The sequence below is a fragment of the Monodelphis domestica genome, chromosome 6 (genome assembly GCF_027887165.1).
Source record: "Monodelphis domestica isolate mMonDom1 chromosome 6, mMonDom1.pri, whole genome shotgun sequence".
NCBI classification, from domain to species: Eukaryota; Metazoa; Chordata; class Mammalia; order Didelphimorphia; family Didelphidae; genus Monodelphis; species Monodelphis domestica.
In genome coordinates, this window is record NC_077232.1 from 81,573,723 (window position 1) to 81,599,083 (window position 25,361).

The 25,361-nt window shown below is 37.1% G+C and overlaps 2 protein-coding genes across 2 annotated transcripts in view; one reads left to right on the forward strand and one right to left on the reverse strand.

Annotated features, from left to right (window-relative positions):
• The window catches only part of NOP14 (NOP14 nucleolar protein), a 72,003-nt gene that overhangs the window by 44,374 nt on the left and 2,268 nt on the right, over nt 1-25,361 (reverse strand). Inside the window, exons 2-3 of the mRNA XM_007496817.3 lie at nt 5,303-5,437; nt 4,486-4,627 (exon numbers count right to left, since the gene is read on the reverse strand). Of these exons, the coding sequence (XP_007496879.1) occupies nt 4,486-4,627; nt 5,303-5,437 (277 nt within the window). The remainder of the gene's footprint in view (nt 1-4,485; nt 4,628-5,302; nt 5,438-25,361) is intronic.
• Nucleotides 21,514-25,361, forward strand: part of GRK4 (G protein-coupled receptor kinase 4) — a 160,074-nt gene continuing 156,226 nt past the window's right edge. Inside the window, exon 1 of the mRNA XM_056802362.1 lies at nt 21,514-21,605. The gene's annotated coding sequence lies outside the window, so the exon portion shown is untranslated. The remainder of the gene's footprint in view (nt 21,606-25,361) is intronic.

A 25,361-nucleotide genomic window follows, 5' to 3' on the forward strand; every position in this document is an offset into this window, starting at 1 on the left:
GTGTTCCCTCCTCTGTTCCGTCTGCTCTTTGTTCGTTGCCTGTATAGAAGCTGTTGATTCTAATTTTTTTCTTTTTCTGCTTTTTGCTCATATTGTTTTTATTTTGGGCTTTTCTGTCAGTCTTCCCTCTTGGAGTTTTGTCAGCAACTCTCTCAGTGCAGTCTATTGAGGAGGGGTAGTGGAGCTTGAGATTCCCTATCCTCTGGAGGCTTTGACTGGATTAAAGTCCAGCAGCCTGTGGGGAAGGGGTATTGGAGCTTGAGCTTCCCTGCCCTCTGAAGACTTGATGGGATTAAGTTCAGCTGGGTTGGGCTGGATGTGCCCCGAGGCCAAAACCTCCTAGAAGAGGGGAGCAATATGGCGGGTCTCCACTACTACAACTAGGCTGCCTGCTCTGTGCTTCTTCTCTACTGCCTCTGTTCGACGCTCTGATCCTGGCACAGCCTTGTCCCCAAGGTATTCGTTCCAGACCAGCGCCTTTGCCCGCCCAGTGGTTGTTCCAGCTACTGCTGGAGGATTAGCTCTCTAGGTGGGGGAGGAGTCTTGAGACCTTTCTTCTCCCTTCTCCTTAAACTGGAGTGTTCTCACATTCCAGCTTTTGGGGGGCTTACCTTTCAAATTGAGTCCAGCAGGAGGGTTCCTTGGCTCTGTCTTGTTGTTAGGTTTCATTTTCAGTCCCCTAGGAACACTTAGTTTGTAATCGGTAAGGAAGGGTTTTCAGAGGTCTGAATTTTCCCTGCCTCTATGCTGCCATCTTGACTCCCTGGACTTTTCTTTCTCAAACTAATTCAGCTACAATCAATTTTCTCTGTTTTTCACCTAGGAAAATACTGCTGCTTCACAGGTAGGAAGCTCCAAAATGATTGGAAGAAGGGGAATTACCCTAACAGACTGATAGTATAGCAATGACTGTTGAGAGAGAAATACTCCTGACCTGGGTACATGTTCCTTAAAATAAGAATTACTTGAAGATTTGCATAGATTTACATGTTATCTCATAATGCTCCTGTGAGGTAAACTCACTAACAGGAATTTTAAAATGCCATATTATATAGATGAGGAGAATGAATTTCAGTAAGTTTGGGAGACATGTTCATGCTAAATGTCATGAGGTGGACCATGAATCCCCAGCTCTTGTGATTGCAAGTCCAGCACAGCTAAGTTGTCAGAAGCTGCCTTGAAGACTCCAATTAGGTTAAAGGGTGTCTAGAGGGAACCAAGTGAATGAGTCATTATCATTTAGGGGTACGAGATATAGGAATGTTCTGATCTGTAACTTTGTTGGCAGATGCTAGGATAGTTAGGATTTTGTTTGGAAAGCATTTGGATGTTATACAACCCTTCAAGATACCAGATGGGGAAAATTAGGCAAGGTCAAACATTCCAAGACACTCAATTGACATAACATAGATGAACACATACAAGTTGTATGTTGCCAAAATTCCTAGTTCTACAAAAGGCAACAAATAATCCACACGAAAATTATTTAATTTTAGTAAAATTTCAGATATCTACAAAATTCTATGATTGACGTAAAAATTTTTTGTTTGTCATTTCCATCTTTACTTCTTTCCTTCCCCCTTTATCAGCTAAATAGTTTTTTAATAGAGAAATAAGACCATGGATTGATTCAATGTAGAAAGTTTTGCCAAGTTTTACTTACACATATCTCAAATGTCATTTTAAATCAATCTGCAAAAATTACATGCCTCCCGTCTCATTCTCACATAATTAAATGACTTGTATAATAAGCTCCACTCAAAATTTCCCTAAATATTTAGCAAGGGGTTTAGATCAATGTCAGAAATCATAAGAGTTACGTTTTGGAAAATGTGAGACCAATTGTTTTGTGTGTAACTTCAACTACAGAAATTATAGAGGAGGTGAATCTACTACTAAAAAAATTAAAACAAATTATTTGTCAAACACAATTATAAGGAAGAGGAACATATTTTTATTACCATTTTACTGAAGACTTCTTCAGCAGTAAATCAACCCTGTAAATCATATGGGCCAAATGGAGGATGAAAGTAATGAAATTTATTATTAAATATCCACAACATGATGTGAAACAATGTAAAGTTGAGAAGAGAAAGGAAAAATAAAGCCGTGACCATTTCTCTTTAAAAATCACCCAGCAACTAGCAGAATAATTTGACAATGTTGTCTAAAAGTCATGCTTTTTACCTCCCAGTGTTCTTATACAGAACAGCTGGTTTTAAACTATGTGTTGCTTCAATTCCTAAAGCTTTTTTTCCTCCAATGGTTCATCCAAATATCAAAGGTCAGTTACATACTTTATATTTCTTGGGTTTCCATATGCTTAAGGAAAGAAATGACAAATTTCCCGCAAATTACACCTTTTGGCTTTGTTCTTAAGATGTTGCAAAAGCTGACAAACTCTGACCTGAAGTAAATGAAAACCAAAACCCAATCCCTAATTACATTACTGTAATTTCACAACAAAAAAAGGCCTGAGGATGAGACCTGATTTCTAATTTCTTTTTACAAATGAAAGCAAAACATTAAATTTCTTAGGCTTCATTACTTAAAAAAAAAAAGACTGGCATCACTTCTCAAAGAATTTACTCTTAAGTTGGTTAGTAAATCAAAGTACACAAAAATGAAAAATGCTATGTAATTATTACTTGAAAGGAATGGTTATTTTATAGGGCTAGGTAGACCTTCATATAGATATAGACCAGTAATAGCAAACCTTTGGCACGGGTACCAAAGATGACACGCAAAGCACTCTCAGTGGGCACATAGCCACCCCCCCACCCAAGTTCATTACTAGAAAGGTTGAGGGACTCAAGCGAAGTGGCTTCCCTTCCCCTCTCCATCATGCCTGATGAAATTTTTTCACATCTCCCACCCCTCTGCCCAGCAGCCCAATGGGAGCACAAAGGGGGTAAGGTGGGCAGCTCACAGATGGCAGAGCTGGAGGGGAGCAGAGAGCTCAGGTCACTCCCCTCCCCCTTTCTACATTTGCTCAGGAAATTCCTCCCTTCACCTACCCAGCAGCCCAATGGGAGTGCTTCCTCATTCCCCTGTCTAGGGGGAAAGGGGGGGGGGAAGACCAGGCACACCTAACCCTTGAAGGGTGGGAGGGGTATTTTGGGAGAGGGGCCAGCATGGTACTTTGTCTTGGGGATAGGATAGGGGCAAGGCCCAGAACTTTGTCTCTAAAAGGTTTGCCATCACTGATATAGATCATAGCACCTCCACCCCACTGGTCAATACCCTTCATTAGTTGCTATTGCCAAAAACATGTATTGCTTGGTGGTCAATCTTTTGATTAACCTTCTGAAGTCAGCTAAGCTAGTTCTCAGGAAACAGACACAATATATTATCAAAAGACCTATTCTTTAAGCTTTCTATGGAATAGTCCATGACAAGGATCAGCAAATTATAGTCTGATAGCCAAATCTAGTCCACTGTCTGTTTTTGTATGGTCTGCAAGATAAGAATGATTTTTGAAACTTTATTTAAAAATGAAAACACTCTCCTGAGCTTATAGACCACACAAGACAGGGAGTAGGATTGGATCTTACCCTCAGGCCAGTTTGGCAATCCCTGATTTATAAGAATCCTGAGTCGCTTCTATACCATAATGCAAGAACAAAGGAATATTTCAATGGAGAATGAAACTGCTTCAGATAATTATGATGATGTGACTTACAATAAAACCACAAATTATTTGCTTGAAGAATAACTTCTAATTGCCTTCCCCAATTTGAAGTTGCGGAATGGATTTTTTTCTCCTAAGGAGACTTTATAATTTAGAAATTGTTAATCTCTAGCCTATCAGTAATTTAAAGCTACAGTAACTACTACCTGTGCCTTTATTATCAAATCATTTGTAAAAATGTTAAACAGTATAGTGTATTCCAAGTCTAGCCTTGCCCTTGGGGCCTTTATCTTGGTCGTCATATTTTTTCATCTATAAAATGAAAGAATGAGGCTAGTTGTCTAAAAGTTCCCTTCCAGGTCTATGAATATTATTACTTGTCAATTTATCTCTTTTGCTCATTAATGCTTTTTTCTATAGTTTTCTATTGTAAAAGTTAAAATTATATTTCTAATAATAAAAATATTATATTTTATGAGATTTATTAAGGACCATTAGAAATCAAGGAATAAAGAGGATACAAATAAAAACCATGTGCCCATGGCTGGTTAGCCATTTTCAAATTTTCCCCGCCTTACCACCATCACTGCTGATGCTACATCATGCAAGAAGAGAGAATGTGGGAGTTGTTACTGCCAGGTAAATACCAATAACGTGATCTCGCCAACATGGAGACGCAGAAGAGGTTACAGGGAATTCTGGGAAATACCAAGGACTTCTGGGGAATGAAGTCTAAGGTTCAAAAATTTCCATTTATACACTATTTACTTTTAGTAATAGAAAGAAAAGCACAAGAGCAGATCATTTTCATATGAAGAAAACTTGGAAAAAAGTGATATTTTCATTATTCTTACCAGATAACATTCCTCTTTCTTCAGTATCACTGTCACTATCAACAATGTCATTAAATTTTTCAATATCTGCCAAAGACTGGCCATAATGAGTTAATTCTTCATCTTCATTGAGATTATAAATGCTTTTCTTTTCATTGTTTCGCTGGAAGAACATAAATTAGCATTAATTAGTTACCTAATATTTTCCACAACAGTTTGTCAAAGTTTATTCAACCAAATAATAACAAATACTTTTACTTTTCATAATTACATTGTTTTTTTTCCTTTTTTACAAGTTTTCTGTTCTATGTCCTTCTTTCTCCAACCAGTGGACAAATGTGTTTTTGGATAATAAAGTAATTCCTCAGAAATATACCATTACCAAGAGAAGAGGAATTTTTATTTCAATGGAAAATCAGTAACCATTTTCAAAGAACAGGTCTACTCCAAGAAACAAGTACACTCAATAGTTTTAGGCATGTCATCATGAACTATAGTTCTAGCCAATGACAAGGTAGCAAATGATACAAAACAGCCAGTAGGCAGAGATGACATTTGTTTTAGGTAGGACATTTATCCATTCAATTAATATTTACTAAGCTTCTTTCTTTTAGGGCCCTAGAAAAGTAGAAGCTAACAAATATGAGGTAGCCAGTCATAGCCCTGAGATAATGAAATGCTTTAAGTGGTGAGCACACATAATGTACAATGGGAAAAAACAGGCTACCTTCACTGGTTAGGTTACATAAAATAGAGGCTCAGAAGTAAAATACCAGAACCAAAAATCAAACCCTCAAACATCAACCCAACCTTCTCCTATAATACTTATTTTCCATACCTGTCGTTCTAGAGCAAATCTCTTCATCATCTTTTCCTCTGGACTTATTTTAGTATTGTATTCCCCGAAGCGTTTATCTGTAAATACATTAGACTTGTCCCTTTCTTTATACTCTTTTAGTAGGGTTTGTGTACGCTGAAAAACAAAACAAAACAAATCAACAACTTTCAAAGACTTAAGGACTAGTTAAAATAACATGTGCTGCAAGATACAATCTGACTCTTAACATTCAGGTTTTCTTACTGTTCTCGTAGAGTTCAAATAAGGTTGTTTCTCCTAGATGATTATTTGTTTAGTGAGTTACATACATAATTTCCTTTGAGCTAAAGAGCTACTCTTTAAGATACATAGTGCCGTTATTCCCATTAAACAGATGAGGAAGCAGAGACTGTGAGGAAGTAAATGACTAGCATATAGTTACTGAGCTACTTAACTGGACAGCACTAGCTTGGTGCTGAAACCCAGGTTTTCTGACCCTGAATCCAGTTATTCTTTCAGTATATTAATGTCTCTCAAGACCAATTCCAGTATTTTTTAAATTGGGGGGGGGGGGGGGGGGAATTGAACCAGTGGTACTCCACTGGGATGCTCACAGGGTTAAAGAGGAAGGGTGAGCTATGAAGCAGACAAGCCAAATATATTGAACTGCTTTTTCAGCTGTAACAACTGAAACTAGTAATGTGTTTACATTAGGCTTGCTTTATTTGGAAAAGATGGAATAAGTCTAGATCTCTTCAATGATAGAGGGAGATAGAGGGAGAAAAGAAATTTACCGTATTAGTCCAAATATAGGTCGCCTTCACATATAGTGAATTAAAACTAAAAGAAGATTTCTTTGACAAAAAAAGACACAGAAAAACAATACTGATTACATGTTACACTTGGCTTTTATACATGCTGGGGACAAACAAACTATACTTGGCCTTGTGCCAGTTTTATCAATCATTCAGATAAAGGTATTACTGGAATATTTATCAAATTTGCAGATGAATGAAAGAATAAAGCACTTATTAAGTACTTTCACATATAAAGCATTGTGCTAATAAATGAGGATACAAGCAGCTAATCTCGGCTCCCAAAAAGTTCATATTCTCATTGAGAAATCCCTTTCAGATAGATGAACTAAAGCTAAGAGATGGCTAATGCACTAGATAACTGATCTAGAATGGTAGAAATCAAAAGATATTGATAGGCTTGAACACTGTCTGGAATCTAATAAAAGTTAACAGAGATAAATGTCGTCTTTTTTTTTTTAAATCCTTACCTTTTCTCTTAATAATAAATCTTAAGATAGAAGGGGAAGGACTAGGCAAATGGGGTTAAGTGATGCCCCCAAGGTCATACAACTAGGAAATATCTGAAGCCACATCTGAACCCAGATCCTCCCAACTCCAGGCTTGGTGCTCTATTCCATTTGGGTTTTAAAAGAATTTTTACAAGTGTGAATGAATACAAGAACCTTAATTGAGGCCCTCATTACCTCTAACCTGAACTACTTCAAAAACCTTCTAAATGAGTTTTCCCATTTCCAGCTAATCCTCTTTCCAATAGCTAATATAATATTCCTAAAGCACATGTCTGACCATGAAATTCCCCTATTCAAGAAGCTTCAGTAGTTCCCTATGGCTTCTAGGATAAGTCTTCTGATTGGCACTTTAAACCTTTCATCTAGCTATATCTAATCTTTCTGGCCAAATACACATTAGTCCTTCAGAAACTATGTTTCAGCCAAAAGGGTCTACTTGCTATTCCCTTAGACATGGCATTCCAACTACCTCCATGCTTTTGCATAGATGGTCGCTCATGCCTGAATGTTCTTCTGCTTTACTTCTGACCTACGAAACTCCTAACTCCCTTGTATGTTTTGTATTGTCTTTTTGTATAATATTTTTGTCTCCCCTCCCTCAAATATAACAGAAGGGACTATTTGGTTTTGTATATCAAGCACCTGGGGATGTTACTTGTTATATGGCAAGCACCTTAATAAAACGCTTTCTGAATGGTTGAATTAAAGATGGAAGAGTCATGGCTAGACAACCACTGTGAGAGAAAGATTTCAGGGTTTTAGTGCAGTACAAACTCAAAAAGTCAATAGTGCAATATGGCTGCATTATGAGAAACATTATGTGGGGGAAATGATAGTCCTACTTTACTCTGCCTTAGTCAGATCACATCTAGAGTATCATGTTCAATTTAGGGAGTCATATTTTAGGAAGGAAACAAACAAGAAAAGAGTGTTCAGAAAGAGGAAAGCAACATGGTGATGCATCTTGAAATTGCAATATAAGCTGAAGAAATTGGATATGTTTTGCTGGAGAAAAGAAGCCTTCAGGGGCAAAGATAATGGTATTCAAATATTTGAAAAGCTGATATTTGGAGCAGGAATTAGATTTTTTCCCCCTCCTACTTGGCCCCAAAAGGCAGAGCTAGGAACAATAGGCTAGTTAGAAGAGGTAAATTTAAACTTGATATAAGAAAAATCTCTTAACAACTAAAACCATCCAAAAATCAATGGGCTGCATTGGGAGGTTGTGGGCTCTTGCTCATTAGAAATCTTCAATAAAAGGTTTGACCATCTCCTGGACATACTGCAGAATATATACAACCTTGGAGATCCCTCTTAGCCCTAAGAATCTGTGATGATACATCTGTTCAATGAGATAATGTGGTGGACATGATAGCCTCTAACATCTCTTCGGATTCCTAAAAAGTAACATAAGACCCAAGCATTATTTTCCAAGAGATTGTCCTCTTTAAAATGCCTGTCTTCAAAGCCACAGATGGGTAAAGAGATGGGTTTTTTTTTTTTTAAGGATTTGCCAATGTAATTCAAGCTCTGGCAAGTCCAGCAACAATCTAGAAAAGTTTTTCATATGGTCCCAATCTTTCTAAGTTTGAAAAAACTCAAACAGAATCCTGGCTAAGGGAAATGAGTTTTTGGCCACAGCAACTCATGAAGACAACTGTCTCCTAAGGTACAGAGGGACTTTGATTTACAAAAATGGACGAACTACCCATGCTGAAATAAAAAAGGATCCTCCAAATTAAAATAATATTTCTATTATATTTATAACTATAATTATTATATAAGTAAAATGATCAGTTTAACTATAACTTTGCTTTACAAGTATTATCAGATTTGATCTTTACAGTGACCCAAAGAAGAAAATGCTATTATCATCCTCATTTTATATTTGAGGAAAAGTGATAAATAGATGTTGTGACTTGCCCAAGTTTGGTTAGCAAATAAGTATTTGAGGCCACATTTGAACTCAGATCTTCCAGATTCCAGGCCCAGAAGTAGCTCAATAATTTGTGGCTACGAAAATATATAGAAACCAATTAGTTAAAAATACAACTTTACAAATGATAATATTCATGAAGTAATCTCTATTGTAGGTACAGATAACTCTAAAATTAATTTGATGATAACTAAAGATGGATAATGGTTCACTATTCTTAGAAAGCTCTTCTCTCAATCCTTCTTTCATTTTCATTTTTCTTACTTCACTCTAAACAGGAGTGTTTGGAGGTTTGGATAATAATTTGAACATGTAGGTCTTGGATCCAGTGCCTTGGCAGCCTTGATTAATCTTTGAGATCTCCCTCCCATTTAGTAAAGAATAGTGGCTCACCTATAGTTACAAAGAAGTAAGTGGCAAAGTTATTTGGATTTGAGATCCTAACATTTCCCTTTTCCTTCATCAATTGCGCTTATTCTTGAAAAATGCTTAGCAGTAGTGAGACGACCTGAATTTGTGAAAATGGGCTAATATTCCTCACTCACCCCCAAATCATCTTTTAGGATTAACTATCTTTGGCCCAAAGAAAAAAAAGATGGGGTAGGTTCTTTAGCCCCAGCTCCTTTCTGATGCATGGCTGAACTCTTTCCCCCTCTCCACCATCCCCTCAGAAAACAGATAACAGAATGGGTAGGTTGAGGGCATCTAGATGACTCAGTAGATTGGGAACCAGGCCCTGAGATGGAAGGTCCTGGGTTCAAATCTGACCTCAGACACTTCCTGGCTATGTGACTCTGGGCAAGTCATTTAACCACCATTGCCTAGCCCTTACCACTCCTCTGCCTTAGAACTAACACCCAGTATAGATTCTAAGATGGAAGGGTTAAAAAAAAAAACACCACCTAGAAGACTGGCCAATATGGCAACAAAGGAAAAGGATAAATGTTGGAGGGGATGTGGCAAAATAGGGACACTAATACATTGCTGGTGGAGTTGTGAATTGGTCCAACCATTCTGGAGGACAATTTGGAACTATGCCTAAAAGGTGTTAAAAGACTGCCTGCCCTTTGACCCAGCCATACCACTGCTGGTTTTGTACCCCAAAGAAATAATAAGGAAAAAGACTTGTACAAAAATATTTATAGCTGCCATCTTCATGGTGTCAGAAAACTGGAAAATGGGGGGGGGGTGTCCATCAACTGGGGAATGACTGAACAAATTGTGGTATCTGGAATGTGGTGATGGAATACTATTGTGCTGAAAGGAATGATGAACTGGAGGAATTCCATGTGAATTAGAAAGACCTCCAGGAACTGACAGAGACTAATACATTATGGTACAATTGAATGTAACAGACTTTTCTACTAGTAGCAATGCAATGATCCAGGACAATCCAGAGGAACTTATGAGAAAGAAGCTTTCCACATCCAGAGAAGGAACTGTGGGAGCAGAAATAGAAGAAAAATATGCAATTGGTCACATGGTTCGATAGGGATAGAATTGGAGTTTTGATGTTAAAAGATCACTCTACGGCAAATACAAATAATACGGAAATAGATTTTGAACAATGATACATGTATAACCCAGTAGACTTGCTTGTCAGCTCTGGGAGGGGGGAAGAGGAGGGAATCATGAATCATGGAACCATGGAAAAATATTCTAAAGAAGAAAAAAAAAGAAAGAAAAAGAATGGGTAGGTTGAGATTAAGCTAGAAGAAGGTAAAGAAGTATTAACTAGGTTCTGCTTTTCTTTCCCTCTCTAGAACAAACAATGGAAAAAAGTCAGTTATTCCTTTAACATTTTGTCTAGCCCTGGCAAGGACAAAGTACATTCCACTTAGAGAAGTCTATAGTGCCAGCAGTGATTGATGTTTCAAAGGAAGAAAAAAATCTGTTCAGGGAGGAATTATGTGAGGAAAACATTTTTCTTGATTTCTTCCCAAAATGTGTATGTATATGAATATGGTACTTCAGCTATAATACATTTAATAAAATCAGCCCATCTACTCTCTACATCATCCAGAATGGATGGAAATAAATCAATAAATATCCCTGTGATAATGTCTCAGTACTTTCAATAAAGCTTAGAAATTAATCAATACCTTTGTAAAGGATAAATGTTAAAAGTATATCTTCCTAGAATAAAACCTCTCAACACTGAAGAGTTCTGCAATTTCTTTCCAGAGGCTGGCCTGCTGGCAATGAATGGCTTGACCAAGATTTCTAGAAGTCCTCTCCTCTGCAATTTCCTTTGGTTCTATGTATCTCATCTACTCCTTTTTGTATATTTATGTTGTACATATTCAGATTAATATTAGGTGTTGGAAAAGGAATAGAGAAGGAAATTGAGAGTTTACTGTGCAGTAACATTAAAAATTCAATTTGATAAATGAAGGAATGGGGTTTGTAATTTTAACTGTTTTATAAACCTGGATATGGCTTAGGAAATTTATGCAGTGAATCTGTTTCATCAGTGTAGCTATGTTTGGGACAATCAAAAGGGGAGAAGTAGTGATAAAGAGAAGAGTAATCCTTGGGAACAAACAGCTGGAAATATTGAATAGCAAAAGTTTGACACATATGCCAGCACAATTTCAAACGGTTCTTTTTCAAGCAGTCTCTTTTCCCATAAAATACAGCTTAAAATTTTGATGGGACTAATAAATTCAAGTGATGGACCACCCAGTCACATGTAGTAGAATAGACTTCTAGAAGAGACACTATAGCTGTTTGTGGGAAATATGCATTATGTTAAGCTTTACACATTCTTGAGTCACACAGATTTTCCTTAGAGACATTCACAATGAGAAGGCAATGCCATAACAATGTCAGGTTCTCTCCATTATGTTTATTTTATGACATCAAAAGGGGCCCTGGTCATCTTATATTCTTTCTACTGACCTCCGTAGGAGTACAGGATTTGAGAGATCACTTAGCCCAACTCCTCATTTTACAGATGAGGGAGCAGGAGGCCTAGAGATTTTCCCAAGGTCAAAAAGGTAGTATCTTGCTTTGACTTCCCTACAAAAACAACATGAATAATTGAATATAAATGACCCTTAGCACATAAGACTTTAGATTTTGAAGAATGTTCACAAGCCTATAATTGTGGTTCATGGTTATAGTATATTTGAAAAAAAGCAGTAGTACAAAAGATTCCTTCTTCAGCCATTGCTGTGACTTTCTAAAACAACGACCTGCACACCCACAATATTAAATGTCTTACTCAAGATTAAAGGGGAATATAATGTGACGAGAATAAACAGAGCTGAACTGATGTGACTGAATACTAGACAAAGTTTATAAAAATAAAATATACTAACAGGTTGACTGAGGTGGTCTGACCTGTTCATAAAGGGGCAATTACTAAGAGGGAGTCTAATGATCTAAGTGGGAGTCCCCTTAAATATCACAAATTTCGTTTCAACTCGCCAGAAAGGAACAAGCATGGCCCAGACACATATACAGATAGCTGGAGAGTGAGCTTTAAAGTCAGAAAGACCTGAGTTCAAGTCTGGCCTCTCAAACATCCTGGCTATGTGACTTTGCCCAATCACTAGAGCTCTAAGGACCCCAGGCAACTCAAATACTCTAAATTGGAGAAGTGCTGACCTGCATTGGTAGCATTCCTCACCACAAGATTCCTGGACCAAGAAAATCACAAGTTGAGCCGTTCTACTGTGACCGCCTCCCTGTGTCCTTGGTTAAAGGAACAAAATGACAGTGTGCTATGAGAAAGTTTATCAAAAATTTTAAATGGGATAGATTCCCAGGCATTCCTTTGTTTTCAACTGGTTAAATTTAACTTAATTTTCAGCTCCAAATTCTTTCTCTCTCCTCTCCCCTCCTACCAGTGAAGGCAAGAAAAATATAACTCATTACAAATATGTAGAGACGAGAAAAAAAATCCACATTAGCTATGTGTTCCCCATACAAAACATAGAAGAAAATATGCTTAAGTTTGCACTGAGTTCTTTAGATGAAAGTCATTAACATGTGATCCAGCCCGCTGAAAGAACAAAAATAATTTCCTTCCATTCTAGGACTCTTGCTTTCTCTAATCACGGGTTCTTTTTATTTTATATATTCTATTCTCTTCTAGAGATGATCTTGTCTTTTAAAACATCTCCTTTTCCTTTCCCTACTTGTTCCTCTGGCGAGTTTACTTTATTTCTATACTAAACTCTGAGATTATTCGACTGTCCATTGTCTAGTTCAGGGAAGCACAACCTTTATGGTGCCAGTTTCTCCAAACTTCTCCCAAGTTGATATGACCTTCTCCTCATACACTCTGATTATGAGAAATAGTTAAGCTTAACCTTCTTCCTTTTCCCTTCCTTTTTCTTTCTTTTCTTAAAACCATTAAAAAATTACATCCCTGTTCTATTTATCTTAACTCCCTCTATGAACCTTGAAGAAACTTAAAGCACCTTTATTTCTTCTCACCCAATTATCAGAATGCAAGTGTGTGATTATAATTTAGCCCTTTCAATTTGTTAAACTATTTTCCTTTTAATGTTTCTTTTGATTCTTAAATTTGCAATACAAAATTCCTATTAAGCACAGAAATGTTTAATAAGGAATGTTTGGAAGGCTTTGATTCTGGAGGCAGGGAGGTAGTCCAGTAGATTGAGCCAGGCCCTGAGATGGGAGGCCTTGAGTTCAAATCTAGCCTCAGACACTTAAACTCCTCTGCCTAGCCCTTATTGCTCTGAGAACCAATGCATAGTATTACTTCTAAGATGGAAAGAAATGTTTTTTTTTTTAAACATTATTTTATTTGGTCATTTCCAAACATTATTCATTGGAAACAAAGATCATTTTCTTTTCCTCCCCTCGCCCACCACCACCTCTCCCACATCCGACACGCGATTCCACTGGGTATCATATGTATCCTTGATTAGAACCCATTTCCATGTTGTTGGTATTTGCATTAGAGTGTTCATTTAGAGTCTCTCCTCAGTCATATCCCTTCCCCCCCTGTATTCAAGCAGTTGCTTTTCATCTGTGTTTTTACTCCCACAGTTTATCCTCTGCTTGTGGATAGTATTTTTTAGATCCTTGCAGATTGTTCAGGGACATTGCATTGACACTAATGGAGAAGTCCATTATGTTGGATTGTACCACAGAATATCAGTCTCTGTGTACAATGTTTTCCTGGTTCTGCTCCTTTTGCTCTGCATCACTTCCTGGAGGTTGTTCCAGTCTCTGTGGAATTTCTCCACTTTATTATTCCTTTTAGCACAATAATATTCCATCACCAACATATACCACAATTTGTTCAGCCATTCCCCAATTGAAGGGCATCCCCTCATTTTCCAATTTTTGGCCACCACAAAGAGCACAGCTATGAATATTCTTGTACAAGTCTTTTTCCTTATTATCTCTTTGGTGTACAAACTCAGCAGTGCTATGGCTGGATCAAAGGGGAGACAGTCTTTTTAGCACCCTTTGGGCATAATTCCAAATTGTCCTCCAGAACGGTTGGATCAATTCACAACTCCACCAGCAATGAATTAATGTCCCCACTTTGCCACATCCCCTCCAGCATTCATTACTTTCCATTGCTATCATGTTAGCCAATCTGCTAGGTGTGAGGTGATACCTCAGAGTTGTTTTGATTTGCATCTCTCTGACTATAAGAGATTTAGAACACTTTTTCATGTGCTTATTAATAGTTTTGATTTCTTTAACTGAAAACTGCCTGTTCATGTCCCTTGCCCATTTATCAATTGGAGAATGGCTTGGTTTTTTTTGTACAATTGCTTTAGCTCTTTGTAAATTTGAGTAATTAAACTTTTGTCAGAGGTTTTTATGAAGATTGTTTCCCAATTTGTTGCTTCTCTTCTGATTTTCGTTACATTGGTTTTGTTTGTACAAAAACTTTTTAATTTGATGTAGTCAAAATTATTTAATTTACATTGTGTGACTCTTTCTAAGTCTTGCTTGGTTTTAAAGTCTTTCCCTTCCCAAATGTCTGACATGTATACTATTCTGTGTTCACCTAATTTACTTATAGTTTCCTTCTTTATGTTCAAGTCATTCACCCATTCTGAATTTATCTTGGTGTAGGGTGTGAGGTGTTGATCCAAACCTAATCTCTCCCACACTGTCTTTCAATTTTCCCAGCAGTTTTTTTTTATTATCAAATAATGGATTTTTGTCCCAAAAGCTGGGGTCTTTGCATTTGTCATAAACTGTCTTGCTGAGATCATTTATGCCAAGTCTATTCCACTGATCCTCCTTTCTGTCTCTTAGCCAGTACCAAATTGTTTTGATAACCATTGCTTTATAGTATAGTTTGAGATCTGGGACTGCAAGGCCACCTTCCTTCGCATTTTTTTTTCATGATTTCCCTGGATATCCTTGATCTTTTGTTCTTCCAAATGAACTCAGTTATGTTTTTTTTTCTAATTCAGTAAAGAAGTTTTTTGGTAGTTCAATGCGTATGGCACTAAATAAGTAAATTAATTTGGGTAGGATTGTCATTTTTATTATGTTAGCTCATCCCACCCATGAGCAATCAATGTTTTTCCAATTGTTTACATCTAGTTTTAACTGTGTGGAAAGTGTTTTGTAGCTGTGTTCATATAGGTCCTGTGTTTGTCTCGGCAGATAGATTCCTAAATACTTTATATTGTCTAGGGTGATTTTAAATGGTATTTCTCTTTCTAATTCTTGCTGCTGAAATGGGTTAGATATATAGAAATGCTGATGAGAAAAGGTTTTTTTTTAAAATTAAAATAGTTAAAAAATAATACATTCAAAGTCTACCTTTTCCCACTCTAGCATTACACAGTTTTTGTGAGTTAAATTATTCTAGATAAATCTTTATCATTTGCCTTTGAGAACAGAGTATTTCAAAGTTTCCTCTTTTCTACAGTAGTTGCTACAAGTTGTGTAATCTTGTGGTTCCTTGGGTCTTCCACTCTTTCTTCTGGCTGCTTGCAGTATATTTCTTCTTTGACCTGGAAGTCTGGATTGTGGCTATGAGGTTTCTGGAAGTTTTTTAGTTTCTTCCAGGAAGTGATTTGGGAATTCTTTATATTTTCAGTTGGCTTTCTGGTTCTAATATATTTGGGCAGCTTCATTTATGATTACTTGAAATACAATATCCAGTTGAGTTATTGTGGTGGTGAAGGGAGGAAGGGTCAAGGTGTTGAGGAAGTCTAATGATTTTTACAATTCTTTCTCCTTGACTTGTTTTTCAGGTCACTTGTTTCTGATAGTAGGTACTTAATTCTCAAGTTTTTAAACCTTAGACTTTAGTCTAATATTTCTTTTTGTCTCATGAAACTGCTGATTTCCATTTGGTCTCTTCTCATTTTTAGGGCTTTGCTCACATGAGTTAAGTTGACTACATTATGTTCTAAACCAGTAATCCACATTTATAATTTTTTTTTCTTGTTTTTCTTCCAGATACTTTCCTAGTATTTGAGGCCAAGTCCATTTTTATGGCAGTTCTGTTTGAGTTGTTGTGAAATTATTGTTTCTCTGGATAGGCAGCTTGGAAGTCTCTCAATTCACAGTATTTCTTTATTGTGATCAGCACCTTCTTCTGTTTACTCTTACTTCCCTGGTCTTAGTTCCTACATTGGATTGGGGTTTTATGTCAAGGCCAAGGTTCTCTTAGTCTCACTCTCTCTGGTAGGGGGATTAGGTCTTCTTTGGTTCTAATGATAATTGTAGCTGGTTTTCACCTTCTAGTGTTTGCCCTTAGTGTGCTAGTAGTTTTTGGACCCCCCCTCCCCCTTTTGATTGTTAAGGATCAGAATGTTATGTATAATCTCTTTGGCTCATTTCAAGTCAGAATGCTATGGACTTCTGAAGCTACGGGGATACTCCAATCCACACTAATGGCTCCCAGTCCAAGTTTTTTAGCTGTATTATAGTGGGTTTCTGATTATCCTGAAGCATCCTCAAAGCACTACCTCCAAGAAGAGAAGTGGAGTATCTCTAATTCATACTGGCAGGCTTCTCTCTTGTTGTTGCCTGTACTCATGCAGGCTTTTTAGGTAGGCTTTTTTTTCTAGTGTTTTTAGGTTTCTTTCTTTCTGGGTACTCCTGGTAGACACAATCATCTACAGTTTCTTTTTGAATTTCTTGATCATTATTTCATCTGGCACTATTTTTGGATCTTTGCTAGAAAACAATTATGAGAGATGGTCTCCTCTGTCACCATTTGCTTAGCCACCTTATCTGAAGGTCTTCTGGGCAAGGCACATGAACAAGCAGTTTTCAGTTAAAGAAATCAAAACTATTAATAAGCACATGAAAGTGTTCTAAATCTCTTATAATCAGAGAGATGCAAATCAAAACAACTCTGAGGTATCACCTCACACCTAGCAGATTGGCTAACATGACAGCAAAGGAAAGTAATGAATGTTGGAGGCGATGTGGCAAAGTGGGGACATTAATTCATTGCTGGTGGAGTTGTGAATTGATCCAACCATTCTGGAGGGCAATTTGGAACCATGCCCAAAGGGCGCTAAAAGACTGTCTCCCCTTTGATCCAGCCATAGCACTGCTGAGTTTGTATACCAAAGAGATAATAAGGAAAAAGACTTGTACTCTTTGTGGTGGCCAAAAATTGGAAAATGAGGGGATGCCCTTCAATTGGGGAATGGCTGAACAAATTGTGGTATATGTTGGTGATGGAATACTATTGTGCTAAAAGTTATAATAAAGTAGAGGAATTCCATGGAGACTGGTAAAACCTCCAGGAAGTGATGCAGAGCGAAAGGATCAGAATCAGGAAGAGACTGATATTCTGTGGTACAATCCAACATAATGGACTTCTCCATTAGTGTCAATGCAATGTCCCTGAACAATCTCCAGGGATCATGGGAAAAAAACACTATCCACAAGCAGAGGACAAACTGTGGGAGTAAAAACACCGAGGAAAAGCAATTGCATGACTACAGGGGTTGAGGGGATATGATTGAGGAGACTCTAAATGAACACCCTAATGCAAATACCAACAACATGGAAATGGGTTCGAATCAAGGACACATGTGATACCCAGTGGAATTGCACATCAGCTATGGGAGGGGTGGTGGGCGGGGGAGGAAAAGAAAATGATCTTTTTTCCCCCCAATGAATAATGTTTGAAAATGACCAAATAAAATAATGTTTAAAAGGGGCGGGGGGGGGGGGAGAAAATTTGTTGGAGCTTTTAAGTCCTTTGAACATTCCATCAATGAGAAGGGTACCTCTCCTACCTTGGAAGTGATGATTAATATCAATATTTTTTTAAACCCTCACCTTCCACCTTAAGAATCAATACTATGTATTGGTTTGAAGGCAGAAGAATGGTACGGGCTAGGCAATGGTTGTTAAGTGACTTGTCCAGGGTTACACAGCTAGGAAGTGTCTGAGGCCAGACTTGAACTTAGGACCTCTCATCTCTAGGCCTGGCTCTTAATCTACTGAGTCACCCACCTGCCCCCAATGTATATGATTTCTCTGACTGCTGGTGGAGCCGACCCTGACATCCCCCAGGGAGGGAGGAATGGGGTTGTTTTTACTTCTTGTAGGTTCTGAGACTTGTTATCAGGTTTTTTAAGTAAAGGCTCCAGTGGCAAACTAAAGAATAATTAATTCAGAAGTAGAGAACAAACACAGTGCCTTGTACAAGGCAGGCATTTAATGTCTATTGACATTGATGTCTAGTGAACCCAAACATTTTCTTAGGCATCTGACCATGTGATTCTCTTACTCAAATAAACTTCCTATAGAACCTATAGAATAAAATATAATGCTTAGTTTTTTAAAGTTCTTCACAACCTTGCCCAAACTTATGTTTCTTTCTCTTCATTTTTAAAAATTTATTTTTTTCAGTGAACAAATCAGCATTTTCTTTTCCTCCTTCTTTCATGAAGAAGGAAACTCTTGTAACACATGCATAGTCAAACAAAACAAATGTCTCCTTTATTGGCTATGTCCAAAATTTCTGTGTCTCATGTATCTTGAGTCCATGACCTGAGGCAGGAAGATAGCAAGTTTTTATCATGAGTCTTTCAAAAACTCAAGAGTTCTCAGGGATTTTAAAATTGTTATGGCATAGATTGTTCTCCTGGTTCAGTTCATTTCACTCAGCATGAATTTATACAACCTTTCTTGGATTTCTTTGAAGCCATCCTGTCATTGTTTTTTATACAAGAGTATTCTATCATATACATATTCAGGAAGACCTCATGTTATTTGATTAATATGTTCCAAGACCCTTCATGGAAGCTGAAAATGGCTCATAATAGCAAACTCCATTATTTAATAATTATTTCTCATACATACTTGTCATGTTTTTAAAATAAATACTATAGTATTAATGAAACAAAGAAAACTACTGCTCTGATTCAGACATGACTTGTTACAAGTAAAAATTCCAGACAAAAACTGTTGCAGAAATGAATTTTTGGCACAAATTAATGTAATGATCCACATTAATGCTTCTCAGAGCAAGAATGAGCTTGATTGGGCAAGATGCTGCAGGCTTTATGCCACTTGGGAAAATGGCATGGATTTGGCATATAATTAAAAAATTTACATATTTTTCTGCCTGTATTTTCTTCCATTGCCACGGATTTACCTAAATTCTTGTGTGTTGAGTTTGCATAGAACAAGGTCCTACTGTACCACAATTTGTTCAGCATTTCATTCCCCAACTGATGGACACCCTAGTTTTTTGCCACCACCAAATAATCTGCTATAAACATTCTGTACTTATTGAACCTTTCCTTCTTTCCTTGATTTTTTCTGAGGGTTGCTGGATGAACAGGTATGTACAGTTTAGCAACAACTTGGGCAGAGTTCCAAATTGCTATTCAAAATGGCTAGGCTAGGTCCCAACTTTCTTCTAGCCTTATAGGACATTACTACTAACCATCTTCTACACTCTGCAATTGAGTTTAATTGGCCATCTCTCTGTTCCTCACCATGACATTCCACCTCCCACCTCAATGCCTTTGCAATGGCTACTCCACATGCCTTGAATCCATACTCTCCTTCCCTTGGCTTCACCATATCCCTCTCTTTCTATAAGAAGCAGCTTAAATATCATTTTATGCCCGAAGCTTTTCTTGATCCCAATTACTAGTATCCCACCCCATTCCCCCAAACTACCTGGTATTTAACTACTTTGTATAAGTACTTTTGTTTATGCTATATATACTTGTTTCCCTTGTTAGAATGTAAGCTCCTAGGGGTAAAGATTATTTAATTTTTTTGTTTTTGTAGCCCACAGCCTCATAAATAGTGGGTGTTTAATAAATGGTTATTGATTGTTGACTAAATGGAACTGAATTCTGATGAGAAAAGACAACTTTTAATGTCTCTGATAAAAAGGGATATAGTAAAACTAAGAGCTTCTGGGCTGAAGATCTAAGGAAATACAGGCAAATCAAGAGACTAACTCCAAAGCAAAAGTACTAGGAAGTGATGAGGCCCTTTCTGAGCTGTAGGGAAGCCCCAGGTGGAAAGGAGAACTAGATGACCGCTAAGATTTCTTCCACTTCTACAAATCTTTGATTCAAAGTTGAATCTGACCTATCAAAACATATTATACTTTGAAATCCAGTTAATACTCTTTGATTTAATTAATCTTCTATGGTTCATTCTAATCTTGAATCTTTAACTTCCACAAGAGACAAAGAAATAATACTTTAAAAAATGTTTTCCATATTCTCTGCTTCTGTCCCATCAATTAATTCCATAAAAAATATAATTTGTAATACAATTTAATTCTAAACACCTTAGCTTGCTTCTTTTGTTTTATTTTTCAGTATTATAACAACACACTGCCCTAGTGTTCACATCAGCCAGTATGCTTACTCTGTGCTTGCAGTGTATATATTGGATATGGGACAGGTTCTTGGAATGTGTTATTACCTATTTGGTCTAAAAGACGCATCTACAAGGCTGAAAGTATAATTCAGTTTCTATTTAATTCTGAGACCTCTGGGAATAACAAAAAATAGTGACTTATGTAACAGATCTTTGCAAACTATTATTAAGTTCTCAAACCATCTGGTCTTTATTAATCTTATTTGCTATTGGCATTCCAAAAGGCAAAGAAAGGTCTAACTGCAGCAGTCCAGGTTACAAATAAAAGCAATCTCAGTTACACTTTAAACCCCTCCAAAAACAAGGGGAAAAAACCCCACTCCTTATCTTTCTTGCCTTTTTGCTCCTCACACCTAAAAAAACCCAGCTCATTCTTTATCACACTTAACAAAATTTTCAGATACAGAAAAAAGTTTTCTTTGCATGTTCTATGGATATAGAAATGTCTATTTGCATAAGACTCTAATGTGATCATTCTGCATATGGAAATAAACAAAACACAATTCACATTCCTGTTCTCATTCCAAAAACCCACAATCATTTTCCATATTTACTAAGTCCATTGAGTTTAATGCTAGACTAAATGTTATAAGGATTATAATGAACATTAGATAGAATCTCTTTTCTTAAATGGTTTATAATCTAGTGGGATGGGCAAGCTGAAGATACACATATATAGTCAATTAAGAAGATATCTATCCATATATCCAAATGTTGATGTTTGAAGTATCATATTGCAAATATGTAAATAAAATCATGTTCAGATTCTTATCTACCAAAGTAGATTTTTTCTAAATTTGCCCATAGTTTTAGGAGCAAGAAAAGTAGAGCTTAATTAAAAAGGATTAGTCCTTATCTCTATGTCAAATACATACTTTGTATGGTGAAGATAGGATTAACTCTCCCTTTGTCTATTTTTAGCTAATTAAAATCAAGAACTTAAAGTACCCCTACTTCACATTAAGTACAAAAGTTCACTAGTCACTAGAGTAAGCTCACACCTCCAAAGGTCACTCCCACCTCCCCCTTGGGCAGTGCTAGGCAAATTGAAAGACTGCCATTGGCTTTTGAGAAGAAGGGGGAGTACCAGGAAGTAACATAAGAAGAGATCAGCAAGGTCTAGCATTCATTCCCTTCTTGATATTTGGAGAGATTGGTTCCAGATTCCTTTCCTGGCTTGAAGGAGACTTTTTCCCCTGGATCCTGTATCAGCTTGCTGGGTGAGTGGCTGAAATTCCTACCTTGGCTTTGGAGGAGGCTGGGTTGGTGGAAAAGTGGCTGAAAAAACCACCCTGACTTCATCAGAGAAAGGCTGGTAGGCTTGTTAGGAATCTCATTATCTACATTTACACTTTCCCTCTTCCTTCTTCTTTGTAAATAAAAGCTGCTAAAAGTTGTTTTGACTTAAGCAATAATATTTTAAAATCTGGATCACAATATTACTTTGTAATTCTCATATTTAGCATAAAACCTAAATTTAAACTCTTAAAGTTGTGTAATTAGGATTTGCTCCCCAGGACTCTAAATCCCAGCTTCCCATGTTCCTTCTCCCTAACATAGGAAAGATCTAAGCTTTGTGTAGCTCCACCTTCTCCCTCTCTTTTCCCCTGATCAAGGCTGGGAAAGAGGATTTTACTCAGGCTTTTACTTTTGTTCTTTTATTTCTACTTCAAATGATTATTAATAAATCTTATAAAATATAATACTTGAAGTTACTGGATATTAATTTTAATCTTACATAGTATACAGCATCCCAGTTTGTATTAAAGTGGAGAAGGGCATAGCTAACAACAAAATATAGTTATAAATGCCACAATGTACTATTCTCTCCAATTGATTTTTATGGGCAGTTCAGAAATCACTTTTGTCTGCAGCTCTTTCTATGAGTCCATCTTCAACAATACAATTCAGTTTTTTTGGTGAAAGGTAGAAGTAAAGACCCATCACTTGTTAATATTGCATGTCCTGTTAAAATACAATGTTATTTTTTTTGAAAAACAACAATTCAATTCAATATTTATGAAGCAGCTTCTAGAGAGTTGAGCATTGTGCCAGAAGCTGGGAGCAGAGTCAATGTGAAATAAGTAATTCTCCATCTTTACAAAGCTTATAATTTTACAAAGCAAGAAAGGTATTGATGTATACAATCAGAATAACATATATATGCAAAAGTAATACCAAGTATGAGTGAGATCTGATGAGGCAAAGACTAGTTCCAACCACAAGAAAGAAAGGAAGGTTCAAAGAAGATTTTTATAGAGAAAGTTATCACTGGAGCTGACTCTTTTAAGGATTTCAACCTCAGGGCAACTAGGTGACACAGTAGATAAGAATACTGGGCCTAGCTTCAGAAAATACACCTTCAGGAGTTCAAGCTCCCTCAGACACTTAATAGCTACGTAATCCTGGGCAAGTCACTTAACCTTGTTTGCCTCAGTTTCTCATCTGTAAAATGAGCTGTAGACAGAAATGGCAAACCACTACAGTATCTTTGTCAACAAAACCTCAAATGGGGTGATTTATAAGATTTAATAATAATCAGACTGGTCTGAAATGACTGAGAAACAACATTATGAATAAAGACATGTAAGAAAAGTATACTATCTATAAGGAGCTAGTTACTGATAAGAAAAATACAATTTACAGTTCAAATATGTATTCAATTACACTTACCCAGAAAGGGGGAAAACAAGAGAAAGCAGAGCAAAAAAAGTTTGTGGAGATTTATGTTCAATTGTTGCTCACTTTATTCATTCTAGCCTAATAACCCACAGTATTATCACCTAATTGATTATTTGAAAGTCTCTGATTTCTGGTCCATTTAAATGTCCTTTTATTCTGCCTTCCCTCTCTTACTAAGGCTTTGCTCAGATACTGGTTATGCCATTGAATGAAAGGAACCTCCAGGCCTGATTGGATCTGTTCTTTGTCTCTAGGCCATCTACTTTGTTTTTAAATAGAGAAATCAAAAAGTATCAAATCAAATTGTAAAGACACTTGCCCTGGAGTCATAAGACCTGGAATCAAGTCCAATAAAAGGCAAGTTTGATTTAGAGAGGCTGCAAGGCCTATGGAATAGTTGGACAGCCAAAACTCAGGTGCAAATCTTGCCTCACTGTGAACTCTGAAAGTCAAGCTAAGATACCAAGTGTTACTTAGTTTTTAGTAATACTAAATCTTAGTATTTTTGGGGTAGAGAATAAGTTTTGAAGGATTTGAGATATTCTCATCTGCTAATTAGGAGATAGAGTAACTAACTTTAGAAGGAGAGATGATAGAAGCTAAATAACAAGGAGCTAAGGTGAGGATGTATGATAATGGTGAGACAGGGCATGTATAAATTTCTGAAGAAAAGAGTATTTTGAGGATTTTAAAAGGTTGTTTTTTAGCATAGGGAAACAGGAAGGACAAATTTAAATAAAAGTGTACACAGGCATCCATTCCATATCACAGGGGTTTGGGGGGGGTGGCACCCCCACGGTCTGGAAAATCCAGATAAAAATTCTTGGCTATGGCATTATTTTTGCAAACCTTTTACTTATTTTAACTTTAAAGATAAGATATGTTGCTGATATTATATAATACTATACACACATATACATATAATGCATTTTTGAGTTTCTAAACTTTTTCTACTTTGTCTGCTAGCCTTTGTGTGTCATTTGTTGTTTCCATAAAACTCCCCCCCAAAAGACTAATTTAATTTCTTATGCCAACCTGCAATATATCAAAACCACAACTGGGAATGTCAAATTTCTGAAGAGACACTTGATTATATGAAGGGATTTATTAGGGTTTTACAGCCCTAAATCTATGATTTATAATCTATAAGGGAGAAGAAATAATTGAAGAAATGGCACTACAGAGATATCAGGGTTAATTCTGGCATTTCATTGAAACAAGGAGCAAGGAAAAAATGGTGACTATATTCTGTCAGTCTGACTGACAGGGGTTCAACTGAAGAGACAATGAGACCAACTCAGAAAGTCTCAAGCTCCCAGGTTTCAGTAACATTTGTGAATCCCACTGACAGGGTTTGACCCAAGAGTCAGAAACCAGAGTAGGGTGATACAGTAGGGTTTATTTGAAGTGGCAAGGGGGAGCCGGATGCCAGTAGAAGTGGCTAAGGAGTCCCATCTGGGTGGGTGGGTTCATGAGATCTTATAGAATTAGGGGGCTTCAGGGTTAATACATCTTGAGTTATCTATTGGTCGCTAGGGAAGGTGAGCTACTTGGATTAACTTCACTGGATGTTCCTGAGAGAGGTGGGGAGTCCCAGTCTCTAGGGATGGGGGTGGGGTGGGAGCATGGTTCTCAAGAATAGATGCAGTCAGGTTATACCTTTGTCCAGGTCTGACAGGCCCCAGGAACAAGAATCCTGGTGTTCAGTCAGGTGTTGTTGGGGTTTTTTGTCCTAAGGTGTATCATAATCAATAAAAAACTATGATATAAGATCATAGTTCAATAACTCAGAGATTTTAGAAATTATCTGGTTCAACTTCTTCATTTTACAGATGAGGAAACTGTGACCTAAAATGGTTTAATGACTGGCCCCAAGGTCATACAGATTATGTATGGTGACAGAGTCAGGGTAGGACTCTGACCCTCTTAATTCTATTTTTTTTTTAAACCCTTACCTTCCATCTTGGAGTCAATACTGTGTATTGGCTCCAAGGCAGAAGAGTGGTAAGGGCTGGGCAATGGGGGTCAAGTGACTTGCCCAGGGTCACACAGCTGGGAAGGTCTGAGGCCAGATTTGAACCTAGGACCTCCCATCTCTAGGCCTGGCTCTCAATCCACTGAGTTACACAGCTGCCCCCTGATCCTCTTAATTCTAAAACTGGTACTTCCTCCCCCTCCCCCCCCCCCACCAGAGGAAGGACCTTCTATCAGTTCTTTGTCGAACTGAAGATAGCTTGAATCAGTCTCTGTCAATCAGACAGAAGCATTTACAATGTGCCACGCACTATATTAAT